The sequence below is a fragment of the Taeniopygia guttata genome, chromosome 1A, assembly GCF_048771995.1.
Source record: "Taeniopygia guttata chromosome 1A, bTaeGut7.mat, whole genome shotgun sequence".
Taxonomy (NCBI): domain Eukaryota; kingdom Metazoa; phylum Chordata; class Aves; order Passeriformes; family Estrildidae; genus Taeniopygia; species Taeniopygia guttata.
This window is the reverse complement of record NC_133025.1, coordinates 46,242,727-46,268,471: the sequence shown is the minus strand read 5'-3', so window position 1 is coordinate 46,268,471 and position 25,745 is coordinate 46,242,727. Positions and strand designations below refer to the sequence as shown.

At 45.7% G+C, this 25,745-nt stretch overlaps 1 protein-coding gene across 3 annotated transcripts in view; it reads right to left on the bottom strand.

Moving 5' to 3' along the window:
- Positions 1–297: 297 nt before the first annotated feature.
- LOC100220534 (solute carrier family 23 member 1) overlaps positions 298–25,745 on the bottom strand; it is a 33,115-nt gene continuing 7,667 nt past the window's right edge. Inside the window, exons 2-13 of one of the 3 annotated variants that reach the window (XM_072923288.1) lie at positions 20,474–20,802; positions 16,799–16,948; positions 15,329–15,486; positions 12,194–12,353; positions 10,680–10,861; positions 8,809–8,929; positions 8,317–8,473; positions 7,882–8,135; positions 4,704–4,868; positions 3,738–3,846; positions 2,697–2,792; positions 298–1,567 (exon numbers count right to left, since the gene is read on the bottom strand). In XM_072923288.1, the coding sequence (XP_072779389.1) occupies positions 1,299–1,567; positions 2,697–2,792; positions 3,738–3,846; positions 4,704–4,868; positions 7,882–8,135; positions 8,317–8,473; positions 8,809–8,929; positions 10,680–10,861; positions 12,194–12,353; positions 15,329–15,486; positions 16,799–16,948; positions 20,474–20,527 (1,875 nt within the window). In that variant the 5' untranslated portion in view covers positions 20,528–20,802 and the 3' untranslated portion in view covers positions 298–1,298. The remainder of the gene's footprint in view (positions 1,568–2,696; positions 2,793–3,737; positions 3,847–4,703; positions 4,869–7,881; positions 8,136–8,316; positions 8,474–8,808; positions 8,930–10,679; positions 10,862–12,193; positions 12,354–15,328; positions 15,487–16,798; positions 16,949–20,473; positions 20,803–25,745) is intronic. The other 2 variants (XM_072923289.1, XM_030262587.4) reach the window with 2 other exon arrangements.

Here is a 25,745-nt window from a genome sequence, read left to right as displayed (position 1 = left end):
CAGGGTGCAGCCTTGCCATTCCATGGCCTTTCCAGTGTGCTTCATTTATACATGCTGGCATTGCTTTGAGGCTAGAAGCATTGTAATGATGTTAAGGAGAAGATGAAGAACACGTTACTTTGGGCCCTCCTCTTGCATGATCATAGTTCACAGGAGTGCAGGCCTGCAAGTGATTCTTTGAATAGCACCTGCCACTCGCTCCAGCAACCACCTTGAGAAATACCATTAGAGTGTACATGTTATTATTTATTATACTTACAAAAAGCAAGTATTAATCTCAATGAAGGAAACACAAGCTTATGCTATAGCAACAATTTTATTACACAGCACCAGCAACCACAGGACCACATGTGATCGCATTGCATGTGGCCCTACAGGTTGAAGCTAACAAGGAATAAGGAGCAGTAACCTGCACACCTTTTTTCCAGAGAAGTACTTATCACCACACTAGACCAAACAGGTACACAGCAAGGGTACACAGGACACAGCAGTAGCACAGGGATGTGTAAGATTGTGACCAGAACTGTTTTTTCCATTATATTTGATGAGGATTCCTTCATCTTTGTAGGGTTGTGTGCCCTACAGTTTCTCCTGAGACTCCTCCCAGCACTCCAAAGGTGGGATACATTTCAGTGAAGCTGTTTTTTTTTCTGTTATGTCAAGAACCTAACTAAGGTCTCTAGAGTCCCTTTGTGGTTTGAGGCAGAAGAGACGGGTTCAGAAGACAATCCATCCCATTAACGTTAGATGCCTCTCTTACAACAACATTCATTCTGGCTAAACTATGGGAATTTGGAATGAGATGAATCATGCCCTACAGGCACCTGCTCCTTCCCCTTGGCCAGGATGAGGTATACAACACAAGGTGAGAGGTGAGTGCTGCTTAAAGGTGCTGAGGATTAACCCCAACCCAAGAAATGCCTGAGAGTGGTACAGGGAAGCTCCTTCAGCTCTAGATCAGGGGACAGGAAACCCTTCTGCCTGAGCGGAACAGCTGCCCCTTAGGGTACCCACAGGTCAGTGTAAGGAAGGAAACAGAACATCTTTCCTAGGCATTTCTTGGGCTTTGGTGTTCCCCGAGGAGGGATTATGTTCTTCCCAGAAGTGAACAGGCAGGTAGAGAGAAGGAAAAAGTTACTTCCTCAAGGCCATCAAGTCAGCAGACCTGGGAAGAGGGAGACATAATCCTTTTCCCGCTCCCCGCTCTGACAGCTGCCAGCTCATGCTCAGATGACAGGGGCTGCAGACACACTTTCAGACCTCTATTTCTAAGATTAATTCTCTTGCAGGCGAGGTGTTTATATCCTTGTATCATCACCAATCTCAGAGTTTCTTTCTAAGCTTGCTTTAACATTGATTTTCTGCCCAACAACCTTCAGTTCATCCATTCTCTTGTCACAAGACAGTCTTCTGGGACAAGCAGGGAGATAGCGAAACCAAGAGACATTGCAATATCTGGTGCCTATGCCAAATGGAAGATCATAGACCTTGGAAATGAGCTGAGAGCTCTCCATCCCTCCCTTGTGACTTTGCTTCCATGCCAGGAGCCCCCGCTCCTCCTGTGTTCCTGCAACAGCAAAGTGAGGTTGTTGTGTTTATAACAGCAGGTGTTTGAGCATAGGGCTGCTTTGTGTGCCTCACACCCACTGCTCAAATCCCAGCAGACCCAGCACAAAATACAAATCCCTTCTACTTAAATCTTTCCAGCTCCAAAGAGCTCTACAAATATTCACTAACGAGCTTCCAGACAATACCCCTTTTCCTGCAACAGCTTCCAGATAAGCAGCCTTCTCCAGTGCTTTCCACAGGAATCATGTATACCAAGAAGTTTTCACCTGCCATAGGAGATCCAAGACCTGCTCAAAGGGGAGGTTCATACAGTGCTGGGAAAGCAAGGCTGGATGGTAACTGCCCAGACACTTCAGAGCAGATTTACCTAGCAGTTACTAGTCAGTCACAGATATTTACCCTAGCCAAAGGAATTCCCAATTGCTTGCAACTGCTGTGGCAGCGAAGTCTCTTGGGAAAGGGAGTGAGCACACCTGTAAATTCAACCCAGAGGAACTGATGATTGAAGGCTGCAGGAAAATTAATGAGCCGAAAGGAGACTGGCTTTCTGAGAAGCCTCAGACAGTAACAGAATCTGGTTAACAGAGCATTCCTTTCTTCCCACCCTTTTCCTGCAGCAGAAAAGAGGCTTTCCTCTCCTATTCTTATGCGCTCCCTTCCCATGCTAGATGAAAATCCAAGGCTCTTTGCTGCCTGTGAGGGCCAGCACCAGCCTTTCCTACTGCTTTCCACTGCTGTGGCTTTAGTTCAGCCTCAGTTTTAGCAGCTCCCATACTGGCACACGTTGGCTCCTTCCACTTCTTACAGCTGCTTTCCTCTCTCCTTTTAACTAGCAATATGGTTTTAGGCTGGCATTTTCCCTGAAAGACATATTTGCCAAATAAACCTTTTCCTCAGCCTGGGTTGTTCCTGAAAAATTATTTAATTTTTGATAAGCTGCTGTTTTCCAGCCAGAGACCATTTCAGTGATGTCTCCTATTCCTCACCCCTCTCTGGGAGGAGTGCAGTCACACACATGGTTGCTAGAACAACTCCTATCCACAGAACAGGAGTTATGAAGACAAAAAGTACCAGGGAACAAACCCTAGGACAGGCACAAACTAGCAGCTCATTTCAGTAAATCTTACCTGGAATGGTGTTATCCAGGATAAAGCCCAGAAGTCCACCCACAAACATGCCAGTGGTGAGAAGCACCAGGATCACTTGGTCAAGCTGGATGATTCCTAGCAGAAAAATAAAACTTTAGATCATGGCACAGGAAGAGCATTTTACCTGTTTTAGCAGCAACATTTCTGGTGCCAAGAGGCTGCAAGCTGCATGCTTGCTTGGACAAGACTTGCAAATCCAAAGCGGAGTATAAGATTTGGCAGTGGAAGGGAGAATGATCTCACAGCCAGTTTCAGACCTACAGTTTCACAGACCCACAGTGGGCAAAAGATGGCTCATTAATAAACTAAGAGCTTATTAACAGTGCAGACCCCAGCACTGTCTGAGAAAAAGCCACTTTCTGCTCCAAACACATTCAGCAGCTCCAGAACATAACACCTAACAGCTGCCTACAGGAACATGAGCTTCAGCTCCCAAAGAAACATGAATGTATTTAGCATGAGATTTCACCACAAGGTCATCAGGTGTGATGTTTCCCCTTGAGGGCTGATGGCCATGAGCAAAGCCCAGTGGCACTGAGCATCTGATAGAGCATCTATAGAGCATGTGGTTTGTGGTCCCAGCTCTTTAATCAGCCCACCCAGCACACCACGTATGCTTTAAGAGAGGACACTCTGGCCTTTGTGATAATGACATTAGCCACACAAGACACAGTGAAGGGCCAGCTGTTGGAGAACTGAAAATTTCAATATAGTGAACTTGATGGAATTTAGTAGAGGAGTATGCTCTTGCATTTTGAAAGCACAGCATTTTATTGTGTATGAGCACGTAAGAAAGCCTCATTCATTGAGAACCCAGTCACTGACCAAAAGCAGAGATTTCTGTACCAGAACTATGCATCAGAGCAAAAGGCAAAAATAGCCCTCACAGAAAGAAATAGACAATAGTCAATGCACAGGTTTCAGCATTTTATCAGGAAAAATTATATTTTAAAAGATTTCTCTGGTCTGCCTTTCCTTCAGTTTTATGCTACAGAAAATGCTTCTGATGTCACTTCTTACCTGTTTCCAGCAGAGCACTATTTTTGCTTGCCCAGTTGGGAATTGTGAGGCCGGCAAATAGAGAAAATCCAAAGATAAAGATGTTTCTTGAGGAGTTCATATCTGTATACTGCACAAAGAAATTCCATAAGATACTTTAATAAAACTGTGGATTACTGTTATGTTCATGAAATATGTCAGGATGCAAAACTGAAATCAGGAATGGACCCAGCCCTGGTGCTGCTGGGCCATTTGTGATCCTGCAGACCCCAGTGCCAGCCAGCCCTGCCCATACCAGTAAGGGCAGCCCACTGTGATTTAGCCCCTCTGGGTACAGCCCCTTATCTTTACCTGAGGAACTGCCAACATAAATGTTTCCATTTGCTGCAGTGCGGTTATAGCTGACACAGTCTGTAAGAAACTGACTTGAAGCTGAGGGACCTGTGTGCAGTTTTGGGCACCACAATATAAGATCTAAAGCTATTAGTGAGTTTCCAAAGGAGGGCCACAAGGATGATGAAGGGTCTGAAGGGGAAGCTGTATGAGGAGCAGCTGAGGTCACTTGGCCTCTTCAGACTGGAGAAGAGGAGGCTGAGGGGAGACCTCACTGCAGTCTGCAACTTCCATACGATGGGGAGCAGAGGGGCAAGAACTAATCTCTTAACTCTCATTACCTGTGACAGGAAACGGCACGAAGCTGATTCAGGGGAGGTTGAGGTTGGGTATCAGGAAAAAGCTTTTCACCCAGAGGGTGTTTGGGCACTGGAACAGACTCCCCAGGGAAGTGGTCACAGCACCAGACTGACAGAGCTCAAGAAGTGTTTGAACAATGTTCTCAGGCACAGGGTGTGACTCTTGGGGTGCCCTGCTCAGGGCCAGCAGTTGGACTCGATGGTCCTTTCCAACTCAGCTTATTCTATGCTTCTCTGTTTCAATAAAATTAAGTCCCCTTCACCAGGGATGAAGCAGGGCTCACACAGCTGTTACCTGTAAATTGGAAATCCCCACTGCCACGATAACGCCGAACATCACAAGGAACATGCCTCCAATCACAGGGGTGGGAATGCTGGCAAGCATTGCCCCAACCTTCCCGAAGACGCCGCTCAGGAGCATGGCACAGGCAGCAGCAATGATCACCATTCGACTCCCTACCTGGGGCAAGAGGAAGAGGAGGCACTCATGCACTGACCGGCAGAGAAAGGTGAGGAATGGCAGGCACCAGTGCCAACCTCTCAGGTAGGTGTTGCAGCTCTGGCCCTAGCACTCCATGGCATGTTCAGGAAAAGGTTTGGATACAGCTGCTGGTGAGCTGAGATGCTGACAGTGAATGGGAAGCATCAGTATTTGTGCACCATAAATATTTATCATGAAAGGCACCCCGAAAGCACCACACCTATTTACTCAGTGTTAGCCTCTCTCCCACTATTGACAGAACTTCAACAGTCTGCTCTTAAACTGAAATTTAAAAAAAAAAAAAAATTAGGAGCACAGTAATACCCACTTGTTCTTGCTTTAGCCTAGAAATATCTTGGCATACATACAAGCCTGGTATTGCAACCCTCCAGCCAGTTCACTGGATAATCCTTCCACCAGGGTTTGGATTGACATCCAAAAGTGGCTTTCAATGATGTATCCCACAATGATCCCTCCATTTCCTGGAGACCAAGATTTCAGAGACCAGAGCTGGCTGGTTGCTCCATCCTAAACTCTGGGATCTGATATATTCTTTCTATGGTCAATAAATCAGAAGTAAGGAAGTCTTTTGCTCTGATCCTATCTCTCACCACCTATCTATCTTCAGTAAAACATTTTTTTTCTCATTTTTTCCCCTAGGATGAGTCAGGGTGGTTGAGCACTACAGCAAAGATGGGATGAAGCACCAAGTCATGCCCTTTATTCACATCTAATAGAACATATGAATAGGAAAGAAAAAGAGTATCTGCAAAACAAAGGGTTGAAAGAGACATTTATATGGAAAGTGAAAAGGAAAGCAGCAATATTCATTAAACTTCCAAGTCAAGATATGCCTTGCCCACACCAAAACTTGAACTGCCTAGAGAATGATGCTAAACTTACAATATTTGTGTCAGGGAAGCTCTGTAATCCTCTGCAAACATTTTATAATTCAATTAAATATTTTAATCCCTCCCTTTAACTATCTGAAGAATGTCTAATTACAGGACAGGCTTTTTGTGAATGCTTTCAACAAAAACATTCTCAGTAACTAATAGTGTCTCTTTTTAAGTATTTCTAAAACATGTCCATTTAAAATATTTTAAGTCTTTCTTGATTAAGAAAGATAAATTAAAAAGATATGGTGTGGACTTTATGTGCATAAAATCATGCATTGCCTTCAGGTGCTTCATTGCTTTTTATGCTCTTCGGCTTAAAACCTTGGGACACTATTACCACCTAAATGTTAATTAATAAAAGTCAACAGATCTATTTGTTCCAGGATTAAGAACAAAGATTCAAAGTCTCGATTTGCCAAAATGTTGAATTACCATGTATATGGAGTTGGCCTTAAAGGCAAAAGACCTAATCCAGTGAAAGCACTGTGACCATATTCTGCTAAAGCCACTAGTTTGGAGTTTGTTTCAATTATGTCAGGAAAACAATAAAATCAGTTCTCTTTCTTAAGGCTGAAGAAACTGCAGGGTTGTCCCCAACATGTGGTGACTCTGAGGCCTTTGCTTCTCTTTAAAAATCCTCCTTTTCTTGGAAAGGAGTTCTCAGTACTGGTATACTGGGCCTGATCAAGCAGTTTAAATATTGGTGCCTGGTGCCATGTAAAATGTTGCATTTTGGCAGCTTATAGCAGCTTCTCCTTTTCTGCCCCTGTATGTATCTGAGATCTCCAAAGACCTCTCCAGTGGTGCTGGACATCTGTGTTTAAGAGAGGAAACAAGTCCCTTGTGTTTCCATTTGTTATGGAAAAACATGTTTCCCACATTAAAAAAGAAATTAAATCTGCCTTGTGCTCTCAGCACCCCCATCTGTCCCAGCCAGAGTGTTTACACTGATTTAAATTGACTGAGATGACACTCTATTTTCAGCTCTTACAAGTGTGGACAGAGTGGGCAGCGATGAGATCCAAGGGAAATATCTCTCCTGAATCAGCAAGGATGGCATGTCCTCCTGAAGGATTTAGCATACATTGCGAGAATACATGTCCTATAATCTGGTAATTATTATTTTGGGCAGCATCCCATACATACAATGCATGCAGCAAACTACACATCAGGAAAGAACTGGCTCAGGTAGCTGGTTAGTATGCACAACTTCCTAGTGACAATGCACACGCGGTGATAGGTTAAACTGGGCTCCAAGCAGACATCCATCCAGACAGCCCTTGGTGCTTGAGGCAGCCACCTCAGCCAAACAGTAACACTGCAATGTGTGAAAAATTATTATTGTGAGTGAGGTTTATAAAATCCAGTGAAATAAACAATATTTTAGAGTGGAAACTGTAAGGAAGCTGCGTTTATTTACTGACTCACACCTCTTCTGGCATGACATTGCTTATTGGCAATGATTTGAAAATGTTGTTCAGTTAGCCTAAATGTCTGTCAGCCTATCCTATGGCTGCAAAGCTCAGTGACAATCTTTGATCTGATTGGCAAGCTTATCTCTGGAAATTTCTTTCCCTGATAAGTGCAATTAATATACTCAAGGGACTCACACACAAACCTTTGCAATCACATTTTATAATCCTGAAGAAATAGTCTGCCTTTCACATGATTGCCATCCTTGGGTTATAGAAGTTGTGGAATTTGAAGCCCTATTAAATATTCACCCTTTCCCTTCCTCTCCTCTCCCTCTCCTCACCCGTATGGGTTAGCTCAGATGCAGTATTGGTCTCTTCAGCCTTACCTAGGCCAGGTGCCACGAGTGAGTGCATTAATTCCCTGTGCAGGCCACAAGCAGAGAAAGGGAAGCATTGCCCACCTCTGTTAAACCATCTGTAGTGCTGCTGAGCTGGTCACCAATGTGCCGAGGCACAATTTTCCCGTGCTGTAAGTTGTAAATAAGTTACAAAACTTTGGGGAGGCGGCTGAGATCACTGCCCAGGTCCCGCACACAGCCACGTGCAGCGCTCTCCTGTACACACACGCCGGGGAGCCCCCCGGGAGGCACCGCAGCCGCCCGCTGCAGCGAGGCTCACCTTGGTGATGCCCAGGGCTCCCACATTCTCGCTGTAGGATGTGGTGCCGCTGCCCGTGCCCCAGGCCCCGGCCAGGAGGCAGCCGATGCCCTCCATGCCAATCCCGCGGCTGATGGCGTGCTTGGGCGGCGGTGGGGCCCCACACAGGCGGGCACAGGCGTAGTAATCTCCCACGGACTCCAGCATGGAGGAAATCACCCCGGCTAGGATGCCAAAGACCCCAGCCAGGCTCACCGTTGGCGTTCCCCACTGGCCTGCAAGTAAAGAGCTCGGTTTAGGTGGAAGTTCAGGGTTTCGTTTGCTCTGAAATCTGCCCCGGGGGAGGAAGAACAGCAGGAATGCCTGTGGGTCTTCGCCTGATTTTTAACCTTTCATCTCCTCCTGGAAGTCATAGGTGGAGGTGCAAGCAGGATGGGGAAGGGGAGGCAGTGGTACCTGGGTAAGGCAGCCGAAACCAGGGAGCCCGTGACAGAACGTCCCCACGGCTGTCTGTCCGGGCCAGGTGGCCGTAGGCACTGGGGGCCTCAGGGAGGACGCTGGTCACTGTCAGCACGTAGCAGAGCAGCCAGCTCAGGGAGAGCCCCAGCAGCACCTGCCCATCACAAGCAGCAGTGGGGTCTGGTTAGGGTATGGCTGCGTCTTCGGCACGGCTGGGGTGGACAATGTGTCCCCACCCGACCCTTCTCCCTGCACATGGAAGGGAGGCAAAGAGGCAACAGGAGCTCCTGGTGGCCTTCTCTTCTTCTCTCCCTTCCTCCCTCCCAATAATCAGGGCCATGGAGAGCTTTTCCCCCTCTGCCCCTTACTACACAGGCTCAGCTGGGAAGCACTCACTCATCTGGACATGAGTGGAAAGAGCCCAGGCAGTCCGGGGTGGGTGAGCCAGTCTCTGACACAATTCCCTGGTATCCAGGAACCCAAACATACCGGGAAGATCTGGAAGAGGTAGATTGGAAAGAAGTGGCACTTCTTGCCTCTCTCGTAAGATGGCAGCGGCACAGCAACATTTTTCAAGTACTGAGAGAACAGAACTATGAAAAAAACAGTCCTAGAAGGAGGGAAAATGAGACCATAAACAAAATGCGTCTCCAGCTGCCCACCTGTCCAAACATTAAGTGAAGACCTGCTACCCAAGAACCAGGACTCCAAAGGACCCATAAAAACAGGCTCTCAGCAGAAGAGGGTGGCTCCCCACTCCACCAAGCCAGACATGGGACAAGCTTTCCATCATATTCTACTGATAGTTCGGCATATTTGCACATAACTCTTTTACCCTTATTGTTTCAAGACTGACACCCCAGGCAGTGCATCTGTGAGTATGACACAGTTGCAGAAAGGTTAAAAATGCCTCCTAAGTGAAAGAAAGACCTGACAGACATGCAAGGCTCAGGTTCTGCCTGTGTCATTCAGATACACTAGAAATACGGGATTTATTGTTTCCTGATTTCAGGTTTACCTATGCTGCTCTTCAAGGGGCAAAAAGCTCCTGTAACACAGAGTAAAAGAAGAGGATTTGGTTTGACTGTGCAAATCCCTGCTTTGAAAGAAAAAAAAAAAAACATGGTAAGTCTGCACATGGTGCCCTCAGAGCCAGCAAAGAAGGGGAGAGCATGGCTCTCTGTCTGCAAGGGCTGTGTGATGGAGGGGCCCTCCATGGCAGGGGTGTTCCCGTGTGTCCCTGGCAGCACCCAGGGCTTGTGCTGATGGAAGAAACTGCAGCTGCAGCTCCTCTCCCACCCCTTGTAGGACACATCTGGGAACAGCAACACATCTGAGTGCACTCACAGCCTGCCCCCCATGTGCCTTTTGCCCAAAGAAGCCAACCAGATGAATCTGGAGGCTACCACATGTGGAGAGAGGGCAGGAACTGGGCATCCCACTTTGACTGCTGAGCTGGTTCTGCCAGCTCATGGACATTTCCTGGGTTAGCCATGCCTCTGAAGGGCTCCTCATTATTTTACAAAAAATCTAAATTTTATACATTGAGTGAATTAATCTGGATAGGAATTGGTGAGAAATCAATTGCACCAGCTGAAGTGCACTGACTTTACTGGAAAACTGGTAGTTTTCCCCATGCGAAAAGGTGATAAACTGTAGGTTTGCCAATAGTCAGGGACAGGCAGAATTCCACCAGTGCAAAGAAAACTCTATCCTCACTTCTCTGCAAAGACACTCCATGACATACAGAATTCAAAGCACTGGATGACTGGAGGGAGAAAGTCTGAGGAGGAAGTGGTTTCCATTTGCGGTTTCTAATGGTACAGACTCCAGACAGACTGTGTGAGTGCACACTTTGTCTATTTGCATAAACAAAGATGCTCAGCAGCCTTACAGCTCTGAAGAGAACAATTCCTCCTACTCATGTGAAGACAATACATAAAGCACCAGCTATTTCAACATAAAATACCTGAATGCTCAACTTGGTCATTTTAGGAATGTGTTTTAAACTTAAATAAGGGTGTGTAAGACAGTGTATATAGACTACTGTGACAGAGACAGCACACACATGGGAAATGTTTGTACTTCTACTGACCTATGAACTCCATATTTTTACAAAAATCAGTGGTTTTTTTAACTCATTTTTGAGTTTTGCTTTGTTGCTGAGGGCTTAGCCTCTTGGGGGTTGGAGGAGTATGACTGTATCACATGGCTGCCTTGCACAATCCTGTCACATGTTGGTGCTCAACAAATAAACCTTGAACCCAGGGGAACTCTGCTACGGACTGTGACATTTGGTTTCATATTAGAGGCAGGTGATTTGTGTACTCTCATCTTTTCCACAGAGATGTGAGACTTACAGGAATGCTATGCCCCAGTGCTGCCCAGCCATATCTCCAGCCGACTCAAACAGAGGTAGTGCAACCAAGGTGATAGTGGGGGCAATTGTCAGGGGGCCGATGAACCTCATCAGAAATCCAAGCAGGCCAGAAAATCCAACGAATATTTGAAAGCAAGAAGTTACAATGATAGTTCCTTGCACCTGGAAAAATGGAGGATGAAAACAGAGGTTGGAAGGAGCTCCAGCTGTTGAGCCTTTTCTTCATGTCAGTGCAAATCCAGCATGAGAGCCAGGCTTGGTCTCTAGTGACAGACTGGCATAGAGGCCTCCTGCTGACAAGAGTAAAACCTAGCTCAGAATTATATGTGGGAAGGACCACCAAAGCAGCAGCACAGCAACTCCCCCCTTGGCTGATGGATTTAGTCCTCACCAGAGTGTATTTTGTTCCAGAGATAACCCCCTCCCTGCCCCCTTGGGCCACCCAAGCATGCATCACCTGCCCTGCACTCTCCTGCCTACTCCCCTGAGAGAGGGGAAAAGCTCTTGCCCCAGAAACAGGAGCAGGGCCATGATCTCCACTGATCTTCCTTGAGAAGGGCTTGGGTCTCTTCAGCACACTGCTGAGGCAAGTGACTCATCACAGCCTCTTTTTTTTCCCTGAGTATCAGTTTTACCCTGGGAATACATTTATCATCCTGAACTTCCCAGTGTTTGACAATCACTGCCAAGAAGCCAGCAATTACATTCTGAAATGCTGCTCACCTCAGTGTCAGCTTCAGGCAGGAGCGAGGCTGCTCTCTGCCTTCTCAGATTTGGTGACAAACTCAGGCTGGAACCTCTGTGGTGCTGAGCACCTTCCTTCCCCCAGCTCCAAAGGGAAGAGAAACACAGGGGCTGGGTGAATGAACCAGGCTGAATTGAGATGTCAGCAGTGCCCTTGTGATAGATTTATGTGTATCAGCAGAGAACAACCTGTGCTGCACACGTGAGCTTTCAACACTTCCCAAGAGGTTTGGAAAACACACGAACAAATGGATCCACAAAGGCAAGTTTAGTCACTTGCTCTGATAAAGGCAATCAATGTAGAATAAGGCAGTGAGGCTCTTGACCTTTCCTCCTCCCTTCTGATTACCTAAGAGTGTCCATTTCCTTAATACTTACAGTAGGTTTTGCATAGCATTTTTTTTACTAGGTTTCCTGTGTTTAGACAGGGTTCTTTCCTCGAAAATATTTTCCCTCCCTTTCTTCTTCTGGGCTAACCACACTTTATAGAGAAGGGATCTGACCGGACCAGTGGAGACTTTGCAGGGACCATAAATCACATGAGGAGGTCTGCATGTCCCCTGTACAGCATGAGTGAAGCACCTACTTTTTTGATAGAGAACAGATGCTTAGAATGCTGCAACAGCTTGGGGGCCAAGGTTCACTGGGAATAGAAGTTTCTCCAGCTGTGATGGCCATGGCATGGTCAGGCACTTTCCTGAAAGCAAACAGCACTGATACAGAGCAGGTGCCACTGAAAATGTAATATACCTCTCGCATCCGTGTCTGCCAGACTTGGATGAATTCTGGTGAAGAAGTATTCACCAGGGTGGCGTTGTTTGTCCAGGCAGGGCACTTCCAGTTGGGGAGAGACAGCATTGCCAAGGTGGGGGTCAGGAATGTTAAAGTCCCTCCTTGAATGATAGGCAGCCTGGAAGGAAAGCAGAGGGAAAAAATAAGAAGTGAGAGTGCTAGAAACTCTGCTCCATAAGGGTGAGAGAAAGGAAAGCAAAATAAATTTAAAAATCAGTCTGCCCATGGCCTCTGACAGTATCTTTTGAATTGTTGCAGGTCACCGTCACTGACCATGGGTAGGAATTGCTGCCCATTGCATGCAAGAGCAATGACATGGGGTAAGAGCTGGGGTTCAAATACCAGCAATGGAGGGGCACACTGGTGCTACAGTCCAAGCCTGCTACCCCGTGTTAAGGAAAAATGTAGTGCTTCTAATGGCTGATGAGACCACAGACCTGCACAGAGTAGGAAAAATCTGGTGGAGGGAAGAAGAGCAAGGAAAAAGACAATGAGACGCTGAAGAAAAGCTCAGCATCAGTCTTGCCAGTATCCAGCTGCTTCCTCTCTCCCCTTTGTCTGCTTTGGTTTTCTTCACAAGGTGCTCATGCACACAAGGGCATGCACTAACTACTCTCCATGTCACAGCAATCCTCAGTCTGAGGGTGATAGAAAAGGTGACTTGGCTTTTAATACACCGAGTTTTAATGCTAATTCCTCTTCTGCATTTCAACTGAAACTAGAAAGGAAACCTGCATGGAGGGGTCTATGGGCACTGACTGGGTGAGACCTTGGCTCTCCTGCCACACCACACACCTCCTGGCTTAGAGTATCTCTCCCTCTGGGAATCCCTTGGGGTAGCAAGGAGCTTGCATTTCCAGAGGAGTTCAGCACTGGCTTCATGCAGAGATTTATACAGCAGAGCAATGCTCCTTTGAGCTACACCAGCCTCTTTTCCATGCATGAAAAAGTCAAGACTGACACCTAAAAGGCCTGACTGGCTCCTCAAAGCCCCACATAAGCCCCCATGCAGTGCAAGTTCTCCTGTGTGCTTGAAAAATCCTAAGCTGCCTGAGGGTGGGCACAACATCCCTGAAACAGCCAAGGGAAATTTCTAAGGTGCCTCTGTTTTCCTCCCTTTAGGGAGCACGCCTTGGAGGAACCCCCAAAGTAACCTCTTCTTGTGCCAGGAGCTCTCATGGCACCTGTTCAGAAAAGCCATGGGACAGCAATTCAGGTGACTGCTTTTGCAGGTCACAGCTTTCCTTGAAACAGAGGAATTTCTAACATTCTTGAAATAAGAGATGGTGTAGCTGTAACAGGCCATGTCTGTCACCTAAACAAAATATTTACACTAGTCATGCACAACTGAAGCACTGTCAAAGCTTTGAAACAATTTTGCTGGGCAAGGCACAAAAAAACCCCCAAAAAGAAACAAAGAAGGCCCAGGGCCATGACTTAGAATCTAACAATGGATTTATAGTTCCTGGTGTGTTGGTCCCTAGGATATTTCACAACCAGTGTTGGCATGGATGGGCTCAACGCTGCCACGAGTAGGCTCAGAGCAAAATGAGGTGCCAAGAAGATGTTTATGAGGTACACTGAATTCTTTCCTGTGGGGTTTGCAAGAGGGAAAGCTGCAGAAATAGGAAAGGTGACACCATGTTTTGATAATCAGTATATGATGTCCAAGCATTTACTAAGCAGGACTCACCATAACGGGAAATGACCTGTTTCTCCTCTCAGGAGCCTCTGATAGTGTCTCCAGCGACTGTCTGGGACCCACTGCTGCTTTTTCATACTCTGTAACATGACTGAGCTGCAGGTTGCAGTGGGTCAGCTTTTCCCTTGGCTATTGCTTCATGAATGTCCTCACGCCTTACAGTTGGGGACAGCAACAAGGCAATTGCACCCTCAGCATGGCAAAAGCCATTTAAGTTTATCCCATGGGAACAACTCCTTCCCTCTTAATTTGATCTGTTGTACCTCAAATAGCTGCTCAGCCATGGGGGAGAGAGGCTCTCTGCTACTCTTTAATCCCCAGTTAACAGAGACAGGGGACATTACAGCTCTCGGGAATGCACTGTGGCATTTGGAGGGTGCCTGGGAGAACTCAGAATGCCTGAATTGCACCAGCAGTGATGGTCGTGCACTCCAGCCTGAATTTAGCTGGTAAACCAGTTTCTCTGTTTTCTTATGGTCAAGGTGCTCCTCCTTCCTCCACTAATCCTGTAACAATGTAAGAGAAGGGGAGTACTCTTCAAGAAGTTTGTCTACAGACATTTTTTAAGACGAAGAGAGATAGAAAAGTTTCAGCAGTAAATGATGCAGGAGGAGGAAAAACATTTTGTGGAGCTGGCAGTTGACCAGTGATTAACCAGAGTCCCTCAGATTCAGAAGCCAAAGAATGTATAACTTTTGTCTTTGAAGCAAAAAACATGGGTTCCCACCATACTGGAGGAAAAAACAGCCTGTGGAAAGAGAGAGACAGCCCAGAGTTATGACAAGGGAAACAGAAGAAATGTTTCAAGGTCAGCAAAGATAAAGGATCTTTTTAGAAAGGGTGAGTACTTGCAGTCATCTCTCTCATCAAATACTTATTTTTCTGGGTACTGAGTGGCAACTCCATACTCATCTAACTGCTAGCTGCTCCTCAGCAAAGGATTTACGTTTTATGCCACAAATCCCTGAACATGGGAAGTGGTACCACATAACAGGGTGTGCTGCTGAACTCTTTCCTGAGTCCCTAAGTGGTGGTAGATGGACTTCACCCCCAGAGTTTCCTGTAGAATTTGTGCTCTCTTGACCCTGGGCCCAAATCAGAAGGCTCCTGCCTCAGCTGGAAGATCCCTGGAGTAAGCATCGAGCAGGTACGTTTTACTGCAAGTTGCAATACTCAATTATTTTGAGGACAGATTCCTTATAAGCCAAACAAAAGATAAATGAAGTATCAGGAGATGCAAAATTCAGCAAGGTAACCCTGCAAAGCTCTCAGCAGTTTCAGGGTGCTTTGGCACAGACCCTGATTGCCCAAGGGTAACAAATAACTCACTGATAAACTCTACAACAGGGTGGTGGCCTAGCTCACATCCTCAGTTCTTGCATTTGGCCTACCTTACTCCAAAGAGGACTTGCAGCAGGGTGCAAATTCCTGAGACAAAGATGATGGTGCTGATCAGGTGGCTCTGGGTCAGTAGATCATGCTGGAGGCAAAGGCCTTCGGAGAGCATCAGCGGGACGGCTACAAGACCTCCCATGGCTGTCAAGAAGTGCTAGGAGCCACAGAGAAAGACTGAGTGAAGAGGGACACAGAACTGGCTCTGTGTCATTACCATGGTGTTGTCTGGTTTTTTGTTTGTTTGTTGTTTTTTTGTTTGTTTTGTTGGTTTGTTTGTTTTTTTGTTTTTGTTTTTTGTTTTTTTGACAGCCTTAATGCTCTGTTAGGGGCTTTTCCTAACCACCTACAAGAATTGCAATGCACCCAATTGAAATGTCTCCTCCTTTACGTGTCCAAAGACCTTTGGTAGTGCTGTGGACTTCCCAGACCACTGTTAGACACAACCAGTTTATCCCCACCATCTGCAGATAAAGCTGCTGGACAAACTTTTCCAGGAAGCTGGGGACCTCCCAAGGTACAGGGAGAGAGCAATCAGGCAAAGTGAATGCAAATATATCAGTCCATCTTATTTGCACCACAAAGGATGACAAAAAGCTGGCAAATTGGAGCTGCACATTTTTGCAATCAGTAGCTTTTCTCACACAGCACAATTATGGATAACCATAAAAAGTGAGTGCCAAAGAATGGAAGAATTAGGCATTGTACTTGTCAGAAGAGTCACAGACATATTTCTACAATGACCTGTTGCTAATGACTAAATCTGAAAACAGTTTTTAAAACCTCTTTTCGTTTTAATTATTAATGTATGTTGTTCAATCTCACTTTGGAGCACAGCACTGCAGTGGTGGAACTGGTGGCACTCAGAAACACACTTTATTAATTACAGGCATGTTTTGTTAAAATTATGATGCAGATGTGTTGGGTCTATACACTCTAAATTTCCATTTAAGAAAACAAAGTACAGAATTCCACCAACCTCCAAGCACAGTCCATCATTATCTTAATGACTCTGATGTCTCTTTTCACACAGGCTCCCTACCCAGCATGGCATTGGTGGCACTGGGTCATTTAACACACCTGGGCACAGACGCCAGCCAAAACAGCGTGTGGCCTGCTGCTGAGTTTTTGTTGCCATGGGAAGGCAGAAGTGCAGAAAGCCCCTACAGGTTTAGCTACCTTCAGCCAAGGTGCCAAACATGTTCTCATTAACTGTTTGACCCCAGCCCCAGGACCCTGCCCGACCATTGGCACTTCAAAGGGTGCAGTGTAGCTGTGGCCATGATGATAATAGTCAGTGCTCAGGATCTGGACCAAAGGACTTGAGCTCACTAAGATCCAACCTCAGCGCTCCATTCAAGCCCTGTTAAAGTAAAACACTCCCAAATTCATGTTTCACCCCAATTAACTGGCTGAACAGCCACATAACTTTCACCTACTCCCAGCCTCCACTTGCTTTCCCATCTCACCTGAATGCCCAGCAGGATGCACAGATACCAGGGAGGCACATCTGTGACACTGTAGCCAAGCTTGGTGCCACTGTGGCCAGTGCCTCCACCTTCCTCTGGGCCCCAGGCAGCCTGAGCTGGTGAGGAATGGCAGTGGCTCCCATGTTTACCCTGGACAGCAGGAGAAACACTTTGTTAGCCACAGCCTGGCCCTGCAGGTGCCCAGCAGCCGCTTCTCTTGCAGCCATGCTCCACGTCTGGCAGGAAAACCTCTTGTGTAGCTTTCAACAATGCCATGGATTAAAAACAAAACAAAACAAAACAAAAAAAAAAAAAAAAAAGGACGGGAAATAAAACAGAGGCACAGAACATATATGGAAACTTTTTGTATGTGCTGGTGTGTCTAGGAGGAAACGCTAGAGGGTGTCTCAATCTCAAAGGGACATCCAGACAAAGTGTGTTAGTATCATTAAAATCTAGTGCAACCAGAAGCAAGGAAGAGTGTGCAGTGGGCTTATCAGTGAAAGCTGCACTGTCCTCTGGTCTCTGTACCTTCTGGCAAGTCCACCCAAACAGCATTTTTATAAAATATGCTAAAACACCTGGCTACCACTAATTACTGAGTAGAAGCACATTTTATGTTTAATTTCCTGGGTCTTCTCTTTCAATCTCCTTATGCTCACCTTTACCAGTGTTCTGCTTCAATAAAGACATCTGCCTTTTGTCCTACTAGAAAACCCTGCTCCTCCAGAGGAGCTGGGTGAAACACAGGGACACCAGTAGATGGGAAATCCCAGCATCCGTGCCAAACGATCTGGCTGAAACTGCTACCCAGGAAAGCTCAGGTCTCCTCCCAGAGAGCTTGATGCCTTTCAGAGTTTATTTATATAAAGATTTATTTTGCCAAAGAAAGCAAAGTAGTGCTTTGCTTAATTTGCCACAGCTTTTTAGTTGAACAAATTTTCCTGGTTGTCTGTGCCTCCTTCCAGCCAACTCTGACCCCTCTGCACATACATACACACACACACACACACACACACACACACACACACACAGGGTGGAAGGAGGCTGCTTGGGAAACCACAACACTTAAAGCCAGATGCAAAAGCTAAATAAGATCCTAAAGCATTTGTTTCATCGGCTCATCTCCAGCCAGCAAGTCCTCAGCACCCTGAGGCAGCAGAGGGCTTTTCTGGGCTGAGATGTTTTGCTCTATCAGGCAGGGACAGAAACCTGCTGTCTGGAGAAGCTTAATCAGTTTGTCTCCATCAAACTTCTTTATGATTTTTTATCCTCCAAGTCCTGCAGGATCTTGAAGACACCAAAATACCCAACAGAATAGCAAAGTGTCTGCAGTAACACTCCTGGCCTACTTACTGATGAAGGCAAACAGATAGTGCTGTGGTCAGGAACAGAAATATAAAATCAATGTCACATTCTGTTGTAAATTTTGCAGGTGTGGCAGATTATTACCAAAATAATTTGCCTGAAACCTCCAGGTTTGCATTCTCTTGGTTGAGTCTCCAAAGTCCCATTTTAGGTCACACTGTTGAAAACAGGCCATGTAATCCCTAAGATACCAGACCCTAATATTGTTATTGATCTGAACTGTTGTATGAGGGGTGGGGAACTCAGGTTCCCCAAGGGTATAATTAATTGCTCATGAATTTCTTTGTTCAAGGGCCCTCCCAGCTCAAACTGGGCACCCAGCTCAAGCTGTTTCTACTGCAGTACCCCTCAAATAAACTACTTTAATCAACTTAAAGCCTGAGACCCTGCTCTTGTATTCCTACAATGGAGAAGCCTCTTTAACAAACACAGTGTATTTATCCAGCCTAGGCTAACTGGGAGCATTACAGATACTTCAAAATAGATAGGTGAAGGCAGAGTTAATTCAAACTGGACTCAGGCACGAATTTCAAGAGCAAAAGTTGTCCCTGTGCAGATATTTTAATTTCAGAACAAGAGAGCCTGAGCCATGGATTAACAAATGTACAGCAAGGTACTTAAGACTGCCCATGCATGAAGTTATTTGGAGACAACTACTCCTGAATAACACCATGGGTAGACAAACGCTAAGCTAGGCAGACAGCAGTAAGCTCCTTTCTTTTCATTGCAATTTTCCCTGTATTAACCAGGAGGCATATTCCAGCCAGGCAGAGCCTGTGCCAGTAACAGCCCCTCATGATCATCACATGAGCGCCTGACTCTCAGGCTCATCAGGAAAAGGATGGAGTGGGGATATCAGGATGACAAAGGAGCAGAGGCACTGGACTCAAACTGAAATGCAGGAGATACCATCTTAAAATCTGAAAACATTCTTTTGCTATAAGACTGACCAAGCACTGCACAGGTTGTCTAGAGAGGTTGTGGATTCTCCATCCTCACAGATAGTAAAAAATTGCCTAGACACAGCCCTAGGCAGCTGGCTCTGAACAACCCTGCTTGAGGGGTTCTGGAGAAGGTGATCTGCAGAGCTGCATTCCTACCTCAGCCAGCCTGTGAGGTTGAGATGCTGGCAGGAGAGGACAAGGCAGGAGCAGTCTGGAGCAGGGAAGGGAAACCACTGTTGGGGGTTCTCACCCCAGCTGCTCCCATGAATCCAGGGGACCAGTACACTTTCCGTGTGTCTCAGGCTCCAGACACAGCACAAGGGCCCTCAACCACATCTTAAATAAGTGTATCAGGAAGGCAGGCAGGAACTGAACTGCTTGAACTACAGGTAGAAGACCTTTGTCTTCTACCTTCTTTAGGGTGATTCAAACCATAAAAATTCACAACTCTGATTATGTGTTATGGCAGAACAAGTTAACAGAAGCGTGTTAAAAATAACAAAAGAAAACTAACTCTGAGTCCTTCCCTGAGGCTCTGCCCACAGCTGGCACAGCACCTCCACTGCAGATAGCAAGCTCACCCAGAACTACCCAAGAAATGTGGGACTTGTACACTAGGAGGTTAAATGCTTCCTGCAAGGTAGCACAGACAGGTTGTCTGTATCAAGGTAGCAAGATGTTTGCAGGACCCCACTCCTTCACACTTGCTGACAGCAAATAAGCAAAGTTTTTAGTTTCTAATGGAGGTGACCCCTGCTTTGGGATAGGGAGAGGGCTGTCATGTCCCAGGACCTTTCCCATGGCTGTTTTAGCTAGCAGCATTCTCAGAGTACCACACACCCCTGGACTGCCATATCATTTACAGCTTTTACTACATGTCTATAATTCTACAGGGTGCCCTCATCAGCTGACACACAAATCCCTTCTTCACCCACCATTCTAACAATTCACCTCACTGGAAATAGGTCAAAGAGACAAAGAGTCTTTACTAGGCTAAAATTCTATTGTAATTTTTCTAATGGTTGCATAAAACGCTTTACCCAGGAACACAGTCACAAGCTCACCTATTTTTCAGTACAGATACATGTGCACTGCCATTCATCTACATTATCACTTTAGAAATAGTGGAGGGAAAAGATGTTAAAAGGGTGGCAGAGAACAGAAAGTATGCTGAGCCTGCAGCAGCAGCAGGGGCCGTAGCGAGGAAATCATTCCTCAGAGTCTTGTCAATAAGAGCCGAGATAAAAGTTTACCACACACCAGAATCATTGCAGCAGCCCAAGCCCCCAGCTTTCCCCTTCTCTTCTTTCCACAGGGTTTGCACCTGTTTATGCAGGAATTACCCTTCAGAGGACAGACTCACCGCAAAGCTGGGGTTACCTAGCCTGTTGATATCTTTGTCTGAAGAGGTTGTCATGCCTTCCGCTTGCCTTCACTGACTGCCTTGAAAATGAACCAGTCCAAAGAGGAAAGCCTCCCAAATTGCCACTCCTTTCAGTCAAAACAGCCCCAAATAAATGGGGTGAAAAGATGCAGAAGCTGGATTTCAGGAGCCAAACAACGCTCAGTCCTAGCTGTTCATGTGAGCTGTACTGCAGAAGTATTTCCTTTTCTTTGGCTTATATAAGTGACTCCTTTTCTCCAGCTGATTAGAGGACCGGCATTCAAATCAATCTGGAAAGCAGCCCTTCCCTGGAATGAGAGAATCAGTAACTCTTGTCAGAAGAACTTCATCTACCCATAAGGATGCTGAAGGATATCAGAGAGGCATCCCACACAGCCTTGCAAATTGTTGCTTCATTACTTTTTCAACAGCAACTTGCATTTTTTTGTGTGGGTTGGGCCTGTTTGAAGATTTTTGTCATCATCTTTGGGATATTCAATTACTAAATAGTTTCACTTGTTTCGTATGTCAACTACTGTGTATTTTGGCTGACGTACAAACATTGTCATGTTGCAGGATACTCCAATTACAGCCTGAAAAGAATGAAGCTTTTACTCTGAATTTATTTATGGCAGCAACCAAGGACCAAGTGTTGACATATATTTGTTGTTTAGCTTAAGTAAATTTGAAATAGAATGAGTTATATGTGTAATATTGTGTGATTTAGAATACTGCTTGCTTAACTTTAGTTGCTTAGCATGAGCAGCTGGATTTCCTGAAGCCTTGAGCCACAAGCTGTGGACTTTCATGGAGATATGCTTTTGGTTGAAATACAGTTAATTTTCCTAGTGACTGGTACAGTGATGTGTTTTGTCTTTAGGATGAGAAGAATATTGACAATACTCTGATTATTTAGTTGTAATATTTATCCTGAGTCTAACACTTTTTTAGTTTCCCATGTTTTGACAGTGAACAGGTATACAAGAAATGCAAAACAGAAGATAAGACTGCTACAACCATCAACTCAATAAAATAAGGCAATGGCCTGCATGCATGAAGACAAAGTCCAATAAGATATTAAAAGACCCAGACTGACAATCACCATTGGACTAAAATACTGCATTAAGAGCACATGAAGGGCAGGTGTGTAATCTTAAGCATTTCATTGCCTGGGGATGTCTTTGTTCATGGTCCCTCTCTGAAGGCATCCAGCTCAAGCTGACATGCTGCTGTACCACTCTATTAAATTCATCATTTTTATACATTCTGATGCCTGAGACTCTGTCTGAGATTTAGAGGCAAGATGTTTTCTAGTACCATCTGTGTAGCAGCTGCTCTCTGGGCAGTTTTCCTTATCTCCTGTTAATGGGCCCATCAATGCTTTACCACATGGCTCAGAGATAAGACTCTACAGGAGTCAGTTCTGTAATCAAGGACATACCTCATGAATGCAGAATGACATCAGCCCAATTGTGAGATGCTCCGCCCAGGGGGGAGGAGCTAAGCCTTCCCACCTAGATATATCCTGGGATTTCTAGACAGGGTGGCAGCCTTCCTGCAGGTTTCCAAGAGGACATAGCTGGGGTTTTCCACTGGACCGACTACACCTTTTCTACAGGACCACTGCACAAACAGCAACCACATCTGCCACTCCAAGAGGACTGCAGCCACTCCAAGTTGGACTGCTACCATCATGTTGGCCAAAGGGGTGTCAGGTTGTATTCTGACTTTGTCGGTGATCTTCCTTTTGTATCATTGCATGTATTTTGTCTCTTTTCCCTGTTCCCAATAAATTGTATTTCTGTCTTGGAGTCTCTCACTGGTTTTGCTTTCAAACCAGAACAGACTCTTGTAGGAAACCTATGGTTGAGCCCAGATGAGGAGGAAGTACACCCGAGAGTGTGTGTGTGTGAGTGAAGAAAGGAACACCCACTGGCAGATGGAGCTGCTTACTGTGAAGGGATTTTGGTCTCTGCTGGTGTAGTCTTGGCGGAGTTGTGTGGGTGTGACTCCTGGAACACTAAGGCAGCAGCTTCTCCTTTCACACAAGTCATCAGAACATGACACCAAAAAGGTATAGAAAACATAAGATTGAAAAAAGATGACTTCAGGTCATCTGATTATCCCCATATAGCTAAGGATCCTAGATCACGACCATCGGATGGCCCAAAGGATAATTACCTTTTTCTTAAAGTAGCTGATGGTGCTAATGCTCCATCAAACCATTCCAGCCACCCCACCCCCACTTAGATTAAATTTTGTTTAATGGCTTCCTAAGGCAGTGAGCTTCCCAGAACAATTGCAAAGAACTCCTTTGAAGAGGAACATGTTATCACCGACACTTAGTGATCAGCCACTGGCAATATCTCCTGTTTTCCATGAAGGATGCAGTGGAACTGAAATAAACTCCAGTCCCTATTCCTTCTGTAGAATTTTGGTATTCTCAGATCTTCTCTTGAGACCAGGACTGCATTACAGGATAGGACAACATCACCCTAAACACTATTAGTGAGGTTACATCTATTATAAATAATAGAGATAAATTCTAAGACATCAAAATCATTGAATCACAGGATGGTTTGCATTAGAAAAGACCTGGAAGATCACAGAATCATAGATTCAGAATGGGCTGGGTTGGAAGGGACCTTAATGATCATCTAGTTCTAGAACAGAATGGCACAATATTCCTCTGGGGCTAGTCTATCTTCTCAGTAAATTTTTATTTTTATAAAAAAAGTCTCCTACCTGCTAATTTCAGCCCAGCATCTGTTCAATGACTCCTCAGTTCTGCCATAACCTTGTTTTCAGATGAGACCCAGTCATTCAGTAACCAAGGCTTCTTAAACAATTTAAACTTTTTTAACATCCAAAAGTATGGGTGCATAACAACACCTGTGTCACCTAGAGTAGCATGTGAAACTGCCCCCACAAAAAAGTGTTAAGTGAACAGGATGAGAAGAACAAAATGATAATAATAACAACAACAATCCTTTTCCTCAAAAAAAGCTGGTCAGAAAACCATTTTCTCCCCCTGGCAAATCCTGCACAGCAAAACTGCACTTTTTAAAGTATCAAGAGATTGTAAATTTAAAAAAAAAAAGACAAAAAAACAAGAAGGAAATCCTACATAGCAAAAAACCTGAACATTAAGCCTGTTAGGAATGAAAAGTTTAACAATACCAACCTCTGGCCAACAGAAGGTTAATAATCTGCAACCTAAATGAAGATTATGAAATAGAACAATGTGTATATCAAGTAGAAATTTATGGGGTCTATGTGAAATGCCCCAGCCTAGAATATCCTGCCTTTGGAAATAAACAAAAAAATCCCAACTTCCTTTAGCCTTGTGTGTCTGGTATATCTCTTGCTGTCAGTTAAGTGACCTGGCCAGCTACTCATGACAGTAAAGGTTAGATGAGTTTTTGCTCCTGAGGGGGGCATAACTAACTTTATGATTCTGCAATGATACAGGAGATCCCTTTGCCTTCAGTGAGTACCTCCAAAACATCCAGTGCACCTTAAATTTGGAGTCCTAAGTGGGACAGATTCACCGAGTATTCTGAATTAGAAGGGACCCACAAGCATCATCGAGTCCAACTCTTAAGTAAATGGCCCATACAGAGATTTAACCCACAGCCTTGGTGTTATTAGCACCACATTCTTTCCCAAATTATGAACCAAGCAAGAGTGACTGGCAGATGAAGACGTCTAAAGCTGAATGAGAGGCATTCCTCCATGTAGGGCTGTACACATCTAACCCAGGGAGATGCAGATTTGCTGAGGTGTGCCAAGTTCCTTGCTGAGAGAGCAGGTTCATCCACAGTGGTCTCACAAACCTGTGGCACTGAACCCCAGCTACTGGGGTTGAACAAAGGTGTGTTTAAAGGGAACTCAGGGCTATGAAATAAAAGCGGTGCAGTATAGATGAGGCATGTCATGGACACTTTGTGCAAAAAAACCCAACAAAACACCAAATACTACAATCACCTTTCTGAAGAACAGTTTGTTCTTCAACAGCTCTAGCCCTAGTTGGTTTGCATGAAGGATGGACTAGCAAGAGGACTAAGCAAGTCTTGCAATTACTAATTTAGTAACAAAACACCTCTATGCCCTGTCTGCAAAACCTTCTGCAAGCAAAGAGGATTACCCATAGTCACTGACTTTAAATTAGTACATGTGTGTTCATTGAATTATAGAGTAATTTGAGTTAGAAGGGACCTTCAGTGTCACTTAGTTCCAAGCCCCCTGCCGTGGACAGGGACACCTTTCACTAGATCAGGTTGCTTCAAACCCCATGCAACTTGGCCTTGAACACTTCCTGGGACAGAGCAATTTCTCTGGTCATCCACAATTTCTCTGTAGTTCAGAATTCAGTAGTGGGAGTGTGGGAGAGGGACACTTTTGCAGAGGGAAAATTAAAAAGGTTCAAAGGGGCACAAGTGAAGGTAGGGAGAAATGCCTCCTGTTCAGGAAAACTTTACCCCTCAGTGCATCCCCACCAGCCAGAGGGAGATCTGAGTGCAAACAGAAGAGACACTTGAGCTAGCTTTGAAAACCATCAGCTGAGCATTGCCTTGCAGGCTGCTGTGATAGGAAAGCAGCCCTTGAAGGAGATCGTACACAGGGAATATACCACAAAGGTGGACAACCCCAGCCAATACTGTGGAGCTAGGAGAGCTGCAGCCTCGTGGCCATGACAGCTTCCCCACTAGCTCCTCCTTCCTCTTAGCCTTCCTCACAAGCAAAGGACTGACCTGGGGCATGGACATGCTCCTCTCCTGAGCCCAGGGTCACTCCCTGCAGGAACAGCCTGGTGCCCTGCTCTGGTTCCCAGCTCGGTGCAGATGTCTGCCTCTGGAAAGCAGGAACTGGGAGCAGCATTGAAATCCCACTCCAGCAGGATATTGATTTTGTAAATAATAAGCCCCTTTATCTCCCTCAGCCGCAGGCTAGCTCTTAAGAGCATTAGCAAAGGGTTAATCCGTGTCATCTACACAGCATTTTGAGCACAAGCGCGGTTATTGTGTCCCGGGGGCTTTGCTGAGCCTGTTCATTCCCTGGCACGCACGCCAAGACGGAGCGCTGCCGACCCGGGCTGCGGGCGCTGCTTTCGGCGTGCGCTCAGCGCGCAGCTATGGAGCATCCAGCAGCAGCCAGGGGAACAGGCTCTTCCCACCAGCCAGCCATCGGCGGCAGAGGGACCAGCTCGTCAGCCCCGGCAGGAGAAGGTACACAGATTCCAGGCTCAAGA